The sequence below is a fragment of the Lontra canadensis genome, unplaced genomic scaffold, assembly GCF_010015895.1.
Source record: "Lontra canadensis isolate GAN:19392208 unplaced genomic scaffold, GSC_riverotter_1.0 scaffold33, whole genome shotgun sequence".
Taxonomy (NCBI): domain Eukaryota; kingdom Metazoa; phylum Chordata; class Mammalia; order Carnivora; family Mustelidae; genus Lontra; species Lontra canadensis.
This window is the reverse complement of record NW_022631027.1, coordinates 13,823,587-13,836,767: the sequence shown is the minus strand read 5'-3', so window position 1 is coordinate 13,836,767 and position 13,181 is coordinate 13,823,587. Positions and strand designations below refer to the sequence as shown.

The window sequence follows — 13,181 nt, the reverse complement described above, 5'->3', positions numbered from 1 at the left end:
CTTCTACTTGGTTGCTCTATCTGTAACTGAAAACAAGGTACAATATTCTTCTTTGTCTCTTGTGGCAATTTTTGTCTTAAAGTCCATTTTGTTTGATATACCTATTTTGTCTGATGTAAGTATGGCCACTTCAATCTCTTTAGATTCCTGTTTATATAGAATATCTTTTTTCACCTTTTCACTTTTAGTTTGTATATATTTGGATCTAAAATCCATCTCTTATAGGCAGAACAAAACTGGATCATGTTCTCTTTGTTTTTGTTTTTTTTAACAGGGCAAGGGGCAGAGGGAGAGGGAGAGAATCTTAAGCAGGCTCTACACCCAGCACAGAGCTGGATGTGGGCCTCAATCTCACAACTCTGAGATCATGACCTGAGCCTCAATCAAGAGTCAGACATTTGACCAACTAAGTCACCCAGCTACCCCATGCTATTTTTTTAATCCACTCAGCCAACCTATGTCTTTTAATAGGTATGTTTAATCTGTTTATATTTAAAGTAATTACTGGTATGAAGGACTGCTATTCCTATTCATTGTTTCCAGTCTTATAGCTTTTTGTTCCTCTTTTCCTCTCTTGCTTTGTGTTTCATTGATTTTTCTGTAGTGACATGTTTTGATTCACTTCTCATTTCCCTTTGTGTATATTCTACAGACATTTTCTTTGTGGTTATCCTGGCATGTGACAAGTTACTTTCCTCTTACTTTCAAGATTCTCACTTCATATGTGACATGTGACAGTTTAATTATGATGTGTCTCAGTGTATGCCTCTTTAGATTTATCCTAATTAAGTTTCCTGAATTTGTATGTCCATTTCTTTTCTCAAAGTTGAGAACGTTTTGGCCATTATTTCTTCAACAGGTTCTCTGCTCCTTTCTTTCTTCACTTTCTAGACTCCCATATTCGTAGGTTGTTGTTCTTGTCCATCAGTCCCTTTGGCTCTCTTCACTTTTCATTTTCGGTTTATCTGCTTTAGTAATCTTTGTTAAGTCCTGTGTTCAAGTTCACTGACTCTATCTTCGGTCTGGTCAAATTCACTAAGTCCTACCAGTAAATTTTTCAATTTAGTACTGTTATTCTTCAGTTTCAGAATTTCTTCTTGGCTCTTCTTCCTAGTTTCTACCTCTTCGTTCATATTCTCATTTTGTTCATGCATCATATTCCTAATTTTGCTTATTTGTCTATCTATGCTTTCTTTTATTTTTTTTTAAAGATTTTATTTATTTATTTGACAGACAGAGATCACAAGTAGGCAGAGAGGCAGGCAAAGAGAGAGGAAGGGAAGCAGGCTCCCTGCCGAGCAGAGAGCCTGACGCAGGGCTCGATCCCAGGACCCCGGGATCATGACCTGAGCTGAAGGCAAAGGCTTTAACCCACTGAGCCACCCAGGCGCCTCTATGCTTTCTTTTTAGTTAATTAAGCATCCTTATCATGGTAATTTTTAATTCTTTATCTGGCAATTCATATCTCCTTCTTTTTAGGATTTGGTTTCTAGAGATCTAAGTTACTTCTTTAAATGTATCGTAGTTGGCTATTTCTTCACATGTCTTATTTTTTGTTTTTGGGATTTTGGCATCCGAAGAATCAACCAACTCTCTCAACTTTATAGTCTGGTTTCATACAAGGATGACTTTCTCTACTCAGCCTGGCTAGAGATTCTGGGGGCCTCAAAAGTCTTTTCTTGGTATGTGTCCTCTATGTGCTTTTTTGCAAATAATCTGTCCTGTTTGGAGAGGTTTCCTGGCTTCTACTCAGGAGCTTTTATGTGTCTGTAATATTACAGCAAGCTAGGCTGTAGTAAATCCAGTCCTAGGGTTCCATCTAGTGTCTGTTGGGGGTACTGCAGACTCTAATGCAGGACGTTCTCAGTCAGGGATGCCCAACCAGGCATCCTGTTTGTCAGTACCTGGATACAAGCAAGCAAGACACTCTCTCTCAGGCAGTACCTTCCAAAAGTCTGTTGGTGGTATGTTCAACTCCGTTCCCTCTTTAAGGATAATGTGGGAGTTGGGGTTTTCCTCCCAAACATTCCACCCTGTGCAGGGGTGGGGGTAGGAGTGGCTCTAATGATAAGAGTTACGAAGTGTCAAACATTTCCTACCAAGCCTCCACATAGTTGGCTTCCCACTAGCCTGGGATGCAGGAAACTTTGAACTAGTTTCAGGATTTCGGCAAATCTATTTTGTCAGTTTGTTGTGTTAAAGTTCTGTCCTTAGTGAAGGAAAGAGAATTTAGGGCCTCCTGTTCTGCCACCTTGCTGATGTCACCTCTCTTCCCCCAACTTCTTCTTTTTAGGACGGCACAGAACTCCCTTTCCAATTTTTGGCTGTAACAAATAAAGCCACAAAGAATGACCTTATATATTCTTTTACATTTTTGCCAGTTCAAATTCAGGACACAAATATTTCTAGAACTAGGACTCCTTAATCAAAGATAAATGCACAATTAATTACGCTAGATACTGTCAACATTCATTCTGCAGAAATAGTATCATTCTCATTTCTGTCAGCAATGTTCTGCCTATTTTACCTAGAGCCTTGACAAAAAATTATGCAAACTTTTGGATATTTATCCACCTGATAGAGGAGAGGTGGTGTCTCAATGTAATTTTAATTTGTGTTTCTTTTTTATAAGTGAGGCTGAACTACTTTTATATGTTTAAATGTCAGTTGTATTTCTTTTCCTGTAAACTAAAACAAAAACTTATATTTTTGTCCATTTGTTTATCAGGCTGTTAAGTCTTTTAATTTTTTAATTTTTAATTTTTAATTTTTCTTTTTGGAGCTCTCTCTATATTAGGGAAGTTAGTCTTTCATGTTCTAAGTAGCAAATATTTATCAGTTTATTATGTCTTTTACTTCCCTTTTAATTTTGTTTTTTATTTTTATTTTTTTGAAATATTTTATTTATTCATTTAAGAAACAGAGAGAGACAGAGTATGAGGGGAGGTCAGAGGGAGAAGCAGACTCACCATGGAGCAGGGAGCCTGACACGGGACTCGATCCCAGGACTCCAGGATCATGATCTGAGCCGAAGGCAGTTGCCCAACCAACTGAGCCACCCAGGTGGCCTTTGCTTGTTTTTTAAAGTTAGAAAACCAATGTTTCCTTTCTAAAATTCTGCCATATATTTCTAGGGGGTGCCCATGGTCACCTGCTACCTTTGGCACCAGGTTTTCTATGTGGCTGGCAAACAGAGGGTGACCATCAGCAGACCAGGTATACAAGGGGGCTGGGCTTTGCAGCTGGTACCAATAACTTCCTACTTCACTTCCTACTACAAGATAATGATCTTGCCTCCCAAGTCCCAGATCTTGATGCTGGGGCCCGTGGCAGCGCAGAGACAGTATCGGTTAGGACTGAAGCACAGGGCATTGATGATGTCCCCACCATCCAGCATATAAAGGTGCTTGCCTTCATGGAGATCCCACAGCATGGCTTGGCCATTCTTGTCTCCAGAAGCACAGAGGGACAGTCACAGTGTTCAAATAGCTGATGTGGCCAATGTGATTAGTCTTTAGCTTGCAGTGTGGCAGCTTCCATACCTTGACCAGCTTGACCCAGCCACAGCAGATAATAATGGGATTGCTGCTACTGGATGGAAAGCAGACACAAGACATCCACTCCACATGGCTCTCATCCTGGACAGTATATCTGCATACAATCCATAGCTTGATGGCTTTATCTCAGGAGCTACTGACAACTTGTCAGTTGTTGAAGGCCATACTCAGCACATCCTTGGTATGGCCTACAAATCTGCATGTGGTGACACCGTGGTACCTGTTGTGAGATCCCTGAGATGAAGGAGTCCATCCCAGGAGCCTGAGAGGGCAAAGTGGACACCTGAGGAAATGACCACATCACTAACAAAGTGGGAATGACCCAAAAGGGCATGCTGTGGGATGCCATCATCAGTCTTATCTCTGGTCAGCTTCCACATGATGATGGTCTTATCTCAAGAGATGGAGAGTATCATGACCAGGAACTGGGGAGTGGTGGTGATCTGGGTCACCCAGCTGTTGTGGCCCTTGAGGATGCCACCAAGTTTCATCTGCTCAGTTATGGTGGCAGCAAAGTGCAAGTATCAGCGTGGTGACAAGAATGGAGTTCGATAATATTTACTGTAGGAGTGCTTTACTTGTTAATTTTGTTGTACCTATGGAAATATTTAAATGCTTTAAAAAAAAAAAAAGAATGGAGTTGGATAGCTCAGAGAGACAGTTGTGGCTATGCTGAGGAAAAGAGCTTGACTTCCCTTTCGATGCTTTCTTTTCTATGCCCAAGTTTTTTCATGTAACTTAATTCACCAATCTTTTTTCTTACTGATTCTAGGTTTCGAGCCATAGTTATTCCCCTAATACTCTCTTATTATAAAATAATTCAGACATGCTTTCTCCTAGTATTAGCATGGTCTAATGTTTTACTTTCTCATCAAGTTTGGAACTTGTCCAAGTATACATAGTATTAGCTACAGTTCCAAATTTATCTTTCTCCAAATAGCTGTCCAGTTATTAGAAAGCCCATCTTTTCCCCACTGAGTTGAAATGCCACCTTTATCCTTACTAAGTTTGTATTTGCACATAAATCTATTTCTGGGGGCATCTGGGTGGCTCAGTCAGTTAAGTGTTTGCCTTCATAGTGTCCTGTGATCAAGCCCTGAGCTGGGCTCCGTGCTCAGCAGGGAGCCTGCTTCTCCCTCTCCTGCTCCCCCTGCTTGTGCTCTCTGTCAAATAAATAAATAAAATCTTTAAAAAAAAATTATTTCTGGACTTTCTGATCTGCTCTGATAGATTTGCTTCTTTAGGCACCTCCCTATTTTAACTCTAAAGGCTTTCTTTACATATTTTATTTTCCAGGGTTTTTTTGAGCATTCCCTCCTGCTTGTTTGTTTTTCCTTATAAGCTTTAAAATCAACTTTTACTACCACCCTCCAGGGAAAAAAAAAACCTGTTGGTATTTTTATTAGAATAGTTTTAAGTTTATAAATAAATGTAAGAGTTAACATATTTATGATATTGAGTCTTCAAAAACAAAAAAGGCTCTGTTCAAGTCCATTTGTATTTAGAAGTATTTAAAAACTCGTCCTCACACAAGTTTTGCACATTTAATCTATAGACTGGATTTTTTTAATCTATAGACTGGATTTTACCTTTATATATAAAGGGTATTAATTTTGTACATCAATTTTATATCTTTAACTGTACTAAATTATGCTTGTCAGTTTTTCCATTATTTTCATGAGTTTTACAGAAATAAAATGATAGGTTTTACATAAAATAATCTCTTCTTTCAAATTTTTTAAGTCTCAAACACTCTCGTCTAAAGTAGTCTCAAACACTCTCTTGTCCAATAGGCTAATGATCACTAATACATTACCATATTTTCTCTGCTCTTTCCAATATATGTATTTTTAAGATTTTATTTATTTGAGAGAGAGAGAGAGAGAGAGAGTGCAAGCGAGCCAGGGAGGAGGAGTGTGGGGGAGGGCAGAGGGAGAGGGAGAAGCAGACTTTCCACTGAGCAGGGAGCCTGACGCAGGATCATGAAGTAGAGCTGAAGTAGATGCTTAACATACCGAGCCACCCAGGTTGCACTCTTTCCAATATTTCTAAGACTGTCCACCACCCTCTTAACTAGGATTCATGCTCTGAACTACCAAACACACAAAATAATTTGAGTGACTATTTCCAAATTTCCCCAAGGATAGTAACATAACCAGTACTTTTCTAGATGCATAGGTGAGAGGTTAATACTTATAAACAAATGAATTCCTTAGGGATTCTCTCCCAGAATGCTGGCTGAGAAAGGCTGTTAGACTAATTAGTGTTTATAAATGCTCTCACTATGATGGTTTTATGTATGATTTAAAAATAGTTATTATACAATGATGTTCCCATTTATTCAGTTTTATAATTTAGACACATATACAAATAAGTAAAAAAATTAAGAAACTGCTTACCTTACCCCAGAAGTATAGTTCATAAATTATAACCACTTGAAGGATGAGGCGCAAAGGAATTAGGCAAAACCACTTTTGAAAAAAAATGCCGTAATTTCTTATGTATATGACTATTTGAAGATATGACAGCTTCTTACATGTTTTAAAAAATGCTACTTTTTAGTTAATAATTATCTATTTATCTATTAAGTTAATAATTATCTATTATCGGGGCACCTGGGTGGCTCAGTTGTTAAGCGTCTGCTTTTGGCTCAGGTCATGATCCTAGGGTCCTGGGATTGAACCCTACATCGGGCTCCCTGCCCAGCAGGGAGCCTGCTTCTCCCTTCACACTCCCCCTGCTTGTGTTCCCTCTCTCTCTGTCTCTCTCTGTCAAATAAATAAATAAATAAAAATCTTTAAAAAATAATAATAATTATCTATTATCACAAATAATTATCTATTTAACCACAGAATCAACAAGATTTTTCAAAATCAGTATCTGGTCCAAATTCTGTATTCATTAACAATGATGATCATCCATGATTTAGAATTTCAAGTACATAATTTTGTTTTCATTAGTGTATATTCTTTCTATTTCATATCTCTATTTATGATGATAACTGTCATTTCTGAAGTCTGTACTTCAGTTTGCCTCTGCAAGTTGGGCTATTTTTTTCTTCAAAATGATGAGAACTAAATTACTTGAAAAACTTTTACAGCTAACAAAAGACAATTTCTTTTGTTCAAAAGTTTTTCTTTGTATTTACAAATGATTATGGTAAAAATAATCCATAAAATTAACCAATTAAAAATAAACCAGTTTCCACAAATGGGAACTGGTGAGTTGTAGAAAACCAATTACGAAAAAAAATTCCAGCACAGCTTCAAAGATACCACACCAGAAACAACGCTCTTTCCTGCATCCTGTTTATGTATTTTTTCCCCATCATACATAGGTACCTCTTTTATTTAAGTGAATCAAAAATCAAGCTACAGATCTATGTAAAAGGCATCACTTTTAAATAAATCACAGTGTGAATCAAAGCTACAAATAATTGTTCAAATTTCTGCATGCTAAGTTATGAATGTACTTGCCATTCCAACTCAACTACTTAAGGGAAAAGGAGAAAAATGACTCTGAAATCTCTTAAAAAATGTATTTTCAGAAGATAAAAAATGACATTCTCACTGCTGAACTGGATCGCTGCTTTTCACTGAGAAACAAAATTCATCACAGCACAACTCAGTTTTACTGAGCAATTTAAAGCATCCTTCGCCTGTGTTAGAAAATGTTGAGAGAAAAACTTTTTCTAAGAAATCACTTTCACTGTGAAAGTGAAAACGGAACACTGGGCAGCCTACAAGAAGAGACGCCTATTTTCATAGCATGTTCTCAATCAAGAAACATTTAGGTCCAGAAAACATATAGAGCCCTATTATTTCTTTTGCTCTTGGTGAACTGCAAATACATATATAAAAATTAAGGGTAAGGAAAATTACTTCTTTATACTAATTTTGTTGAGTTGCTAAGAATTTTCATGTATTTCCTAAAATCAGTTTTGGCTAACCAGGCAAACTCTTACTTAATTTGAAAAACATCTCAGAGTGATCTGCTTACAATTATTCATTATCATATGAATATTTAAGCAAATTAAGTTTGCTCCCTTAACATAAAAATAGACAACTGAAATGTCTTTATTTTTGTCTTTATTTTGTACTCTAGAGCTATTACTTTTTTTATTACCATCTATTTAAAAAAATATGTTTTTGAGGTAAAGTCAGAAATGTTAATTTGCCTTAGAGATGTTAGGAAAGAAGCACAATTTTAGAAATGCATCACACCACCCAAAATAAATGTAAAATAAAATACAACAGCACCTCCCCAGAGAGACCCAAATAATGTATATATGTATATATATGCACTCTGATATTTTCCTGATACATATATACTTCAGATATAGACTCTTATTTAATAATGAATCATTCTATGTGTTGCCCTGTACCTCATTTTACTTATTATCATTGAATGAAAGACCTGCTACCTAATAATCATTATGAAACTTTACTGACTTAAAATAATAATTGTATTTTTACTTTTCATCTAGAAACTTTGAATGCTTTCATGCTGACCAAGATTAATAATCAGCATATATAGTAGAAACTCAATGTAAACAAAACAAAACACCACTCTAAAAATAACTGTAAAGAAATGTTATTAACAGTAGTAATGTGACTTTCAGGTGTTGTGATCCCAACTGATTTTTCTTTATACTTTTTATTGTACATCATTTTCCAAGTTTTCTACAATGACTATGTATTATAAAAAAACTAAAAAAATTTTCTTAACAATGTAATTTTAAATACATGCTATAATCAGAAATACTCTTTTAAAAAGGGGGCTCAGAATAAAAGAAAAAAGCCAAAATAAAACCCACAAAAATGTTTACATGGTCCTTTTGGCTGGTGGAAGTATGAGAAATTTTTTTCCTTATCCTCTTCCATACCAAGTTTCTCTATCAATAAACTTATTTCCATAATTCAAAAAAAAAGTGTAATTTTCATAAAATCCCCAGCCTCTTCTCTCAATAGCAGGAGCAAAGAAAAAAAAAAACCAACCCTGGCTATTGCCTGAGGACACTGTTGTCCCTACAGCACTGTTTTCTCTCCCACACTCCAGTACTGCTGGCGTTAGTGATAAGGTAAATGTTCTCACTACTATTTCCAGATCTCTGCTCCACCTACTTACCCACCAAAAAACAGTTCCTTTAAGGCCCAGGCCATCAGATTATTCCACCTCTACCCATCTTGACTCCCAGTGCTATGATTCTGGATAGCTCCCCTCCGTCACTAAAGAGTGTAGCCATGGGCTTATTCTCTTTCCCCCTCTACCTTTCTCATGACTCTTACTTTAAATACCCATGTGGGCAGCCCATCCAGCACACATGGCCTCGATCTGATGAGTTTATCCTGGACCCACGCCTACAGCCACTCCAGAGACCTGCAGATGCCAAGTTCAAGCCTCTTACAGCCTGAACCTCCCTACTCAACCGCACTCACCCTCCTGCCAGAGTTCCGAACTGCTAACCCTCTCTCTTGCTTTTCTCCTCTTTTTCAGCATCTATTACCACCTTTTTAAATCCTTATTTCCCACCGCTATAATCCCTGCTGTGCTCCGTTCTTATTCTGTCAGCACTCCTCTGACAACCCCAAACGGACTGAATCTATTTACTCCATACCTTTCATCAAGTAGCTGAGAAGACTAGAGAAAAACATACAACGGTGCTGGTGGTTTTCACTTTAAATTCATGACCACAGAGTGGGCCCCCAGCGCTGGCTGGCAATCCTGTTGCTCCCCTTTACAGCAAAAGTCCTTAAAGAGGAGTTAACTACAGTTGCTAACCCCATTTCGCTCCTTCCCATTCTCTCCTGAAGTTCCTCTGAAGAGGCTTTCCTTCTCATTACCCTTCCGAGTGTCTTGGCTAAGTTACCAATTATCTGTCATAGCAGCATTGAACAGGGTGGATCACTTCTTCCGTTTGAAACACTTTCTTCACACGGCTCCTAAGACAATGTGCGTTTGTGACTCTCCTCCCATCTCACTGGCCACTCTCCTTAGCTCGAGCTGCTGTCTGTGCCCTGCCTTTCAGGGTTCAGTCCTCAGACCTCTTCTCCTCTCTACCAGCTCTCAGTCTCTGGGAAAACTCATCCAATCTCATGGCTTTAAGTACCATACACAAGCAGATGACACCAGAGTTTATCTTCCACCCCAACCTTCTCCCTGAACTCTAGACGCTCTGCACTCTGTCCTGTATATTGCACTTCAGCTGTACTGTCCTTCTCACTGCACCTTACACAGGTCAGGCAGCTTCCCACCTGAGTATGTTTACCTGAAGTTCCCTCTCCCAGGAATAATCTTCCTTTGAACAGTTGCCTGCCTTTCTCCTTCACTATTAAGGGCTCTGTCACCTTATGCAGAGTACTTTCCAAGCCCTTCTAAAATAACACCCCCTTACCTTGCTTCATAGCATTCACCACCCTAAGACATTACGTTATCTATCTGTACGTTCACCTGCTTTATTCACTGTAACCCCTATTAGAATATAAGCTCTGTAGGGGTTGGGTATTTGCCTGTGTTATTTACTGTCTAGCACAGAGTATGCACTAAAACATTTATTGAATTATTTTTTTAAAAGATTTTAATTACTTATTTATTTGACACAGAGAGAGAGAGAGCACAAGCAGGCAGAACAGCAGGCAGAGGGAGAGGGAGAAGGAGAAGCAGGCTCCCCAATGAGCAGATAGCCCATGTGGGGCTTGAACCCAGGATCCTGGGATCATGACCTAAGCCAAAGACAGATGCTTAACTGACTGAGCCACCCAGGTGCCAATGATTTTTAAGAGATGTTAAAGTTCCCTGGTTTATCTCCAAGAGGTGAGATTATGAGAACACTTCAATAGATAAGTTATATATTTCACTAATGTTTGAGGTTTTTTTATAATTAAACGTATTGCTTTTGTCATCAGAACAATGGAAAAGAACACATAAAAATATTAAAGTTTAACAATAATGAGAAAGAATCAAATTATATAAATTTGAGACTTTATGTAAACTAGTGAGAAAACGTTTTACAAATAAATTTGAAAGACTTACATAAGGATGATACACAGGTTTTATCTTGAAAGTTAACTGTAGTTGACCAATTGTGGCTGCGTGAAATACTATACTGAAAGGAATCCTGAAGCTAAATTGGGTTCTCCAGAATAGAAGGACGCTTTTCAGGAAAATGGAAGGGGTGTGAATTGTGATTCATGCCAAATAAATGCCACTCAATGACTTTATATCTGTATGTGTACCATTTCCAATCCTTTGTATTCAGCTGAGTTCTCCCAAGAATTCCACATTTGTACATCCCTGCCTACAAGAGATCTCTAGACAAACATCTAATGAGAGACTTCACACTTGGTCACAACCAAAACAGACCTTTTGATCTGCAGTGCTTTTCAAAAAGAAACAAACATCATTCTTCCTCTAGTCTTTCCTCTTGCATAAGGACACCTTCATGCAGTAGGCTGCTCATGTAAAAGCTCTAGGAATTATCCTTGATTCCTCTTTCATTCAACCCTGTACTAAACATTCATAATCCATAAGCAAAGCTTATTAGCTCTAAGCCCGAAGCATTTTCTAACTTTATCTGTATCTTTCCAGCTCTTAGATGAGACTGAGAAGTAAACGGGTAACATGAGCTACCATGGCCTTTCATTTCATCGACTCTAATAGGTTTCTAGCTGCTCTGCCTTTTTTGCACTCTTGCTCCCTGTAATCCATTACCTACATACCAGCCAAAGTAATTTTTAAAAATACAAACCAAATAATGTCACTTCCCTATGGTTTCCCACTGCAGTTGGGAAACTGCAGTGTTTCCCTAACCCTGGCTAATTTTCCCAGGTCTGTCTCTCCAATTTTATCACAAACCATTCTCCTCTTACTCCCTACACTCCTGCCATATTGGTCAATGCTGTTTTCACTCTAGGGTTTTGATACTAGCTGTTTCTTACAGAATGCTCTTCCTCTGACAGGCTCTCTGGTAACATTCTGGTATCAGTTTAAATGTCCCCTCTTTAGAAGACTTCCTTTACCACTCAATCTAAAGTAGCAACCCAATCCTACATCCTATGTTAACTCTCTACATGCTACAAATAACTATTTGATATTTGCATAGTTTATTTATTATTTGTTGTCTCTCTCTCTCTCCTACTGTAATGTAAGATTAAAACAGTATCATATCACCACTCTGGTGAGAGGGTCTATTTAATAAATATTTGCTGAAAATGATTTGTACAGTTTTTAAATGTGTCATATTCCAGTAAAAAAGTTGTGAGTATGTATTTATTTTTTAACTGAATGGGAACAGAAATAAATAAGAATTCCTTATTTGGGAAAAGAAAAAGTAATTGTCCAAGGCTATAAAAACATTAATTTATTTTGATTCAAATCCAAAATATACAAGCTTTTTGCCTGGCAGATTCCAGTGCTGACTTTACAACAATGAAAAAAGAACTTGCCCTCATGGGGCTTAAAAGAGAAGAAACAAGCTATTTCAATTTGATAAGTAAATGCCACGAAAGGAATAGTAAAAAGTGCTATAGGTGTATATATATATAGCCTGAGAGGTGGACAATCAGGAAATGCTTCCTGAAGAAAGGGCTGTTTAAACTGCAATCTGATCTGAAGGATAAGCAGTAATGATGGACATACTTGTGGGAGGAGGGAGACAGGCACTCAGGATGTAAGAGTATCTTGGGCAAAGGATATATGGTCAAAGCCCAGAATCCAAGCAGCTCATAACATATTTTCAGGAAACTTAAAGTAATTTAATGTGGCTGGAGAAGATATAAATTGAGAAGGGGTGAGAGAAAGACTGAGAAGTAAATGGGTAACATCATAATGCCCCACTGAGCAGTTTAGACTTCTTCTGAAGGTAAGAAAGTGCCACTGAAGAACTTAAAGCAAGGTAATGTTTCTCCATTTACCATAATCTTCATTTAAGAAAGATCACTGTGGCCACATGGTAAAGAAGAGTTTAGAGAGAGACAGAGAAGCCCATCTCTTCAAAGCGACAACAAATAGAAGAATTAGGATAGTAAGAGCAGAGCCAAAGTAAAAAAAAAAAGCAATTATTAAGATCCTACTGTAAGTATTAGAAGCAACTAAAACTTCTAATACAAAACAAAATAAACATGGGACATGCAAATAGAGAGGTATAAAAGTTACCAAATCCATCAAGAGTTAAGTTTTATAGAATTCTCTGAGATGTTAGCTGAACTTTCAAGAAAGTATAGTTAAGATTTCCAAAGATGGGGGTGCCTGAATGGCTCAGGTGGTTAAGCATCTGACTCTTGATTTCAGCTCAGGCCATGATCTCAGGGTCATGAGTCTGAGTGCCGCGTTAGGCTCCAAGCTGCGGATGGAGCCTGCTTAAGATTCTCTCTCAGTGGGCTCAGTCAAGTGTCTGCCTTTGGCTCAGATCATGATCCCAGGGTCCAACCATGGCTGTCTCCCCGCTCAGTGGGGAGTCTGGTTCTCCCTCTCCCTTTGCCCCCATCATGGGCACACACACACTTTCTCACTCTCTCTCAAATAAATAAATAAAATCTTAAAAAAGATTCTCTTTCTTCCTCTCCCCACCACTCACATGCTCTCTCTCAAAACAAAGCAAAGATTTCCAAACTTTCAAACTTTATA

At 37.9% G+C, this 13,181-nt stretch overlaps 1 protein-coding gene across 3 annotated transcripts in view; it reads right to left on the bottom strand.

Annotated features, from left to right (window-relative positions):
* Positions 1-13,181, bottom strand: part of SLC30A7 (solute carrier family 30 member 7) — an 86,682-nt gene that overhangs the window by 35,833 nt on the left and 37,668 nt on the right. The window contains exon 9 of one of the 3 annotated variants that reach the window (XM_032867230.1): positions 3,221-3,819. The exons of the other annotated variants lie outside the window; for them this stretch is intronic. Coding sequence (XP_032723121.1) covers positions 3,705-3,819 — 115 coding nt within the window. The 3' untranslated portion in view covers positions 3,221-3,704. Of the gene's footprint in view, positions 1-3,220; positions 3,820-13,181 lie in introns of those variants that run through there. 3 annotated transcript variants of the gene reach the window in all.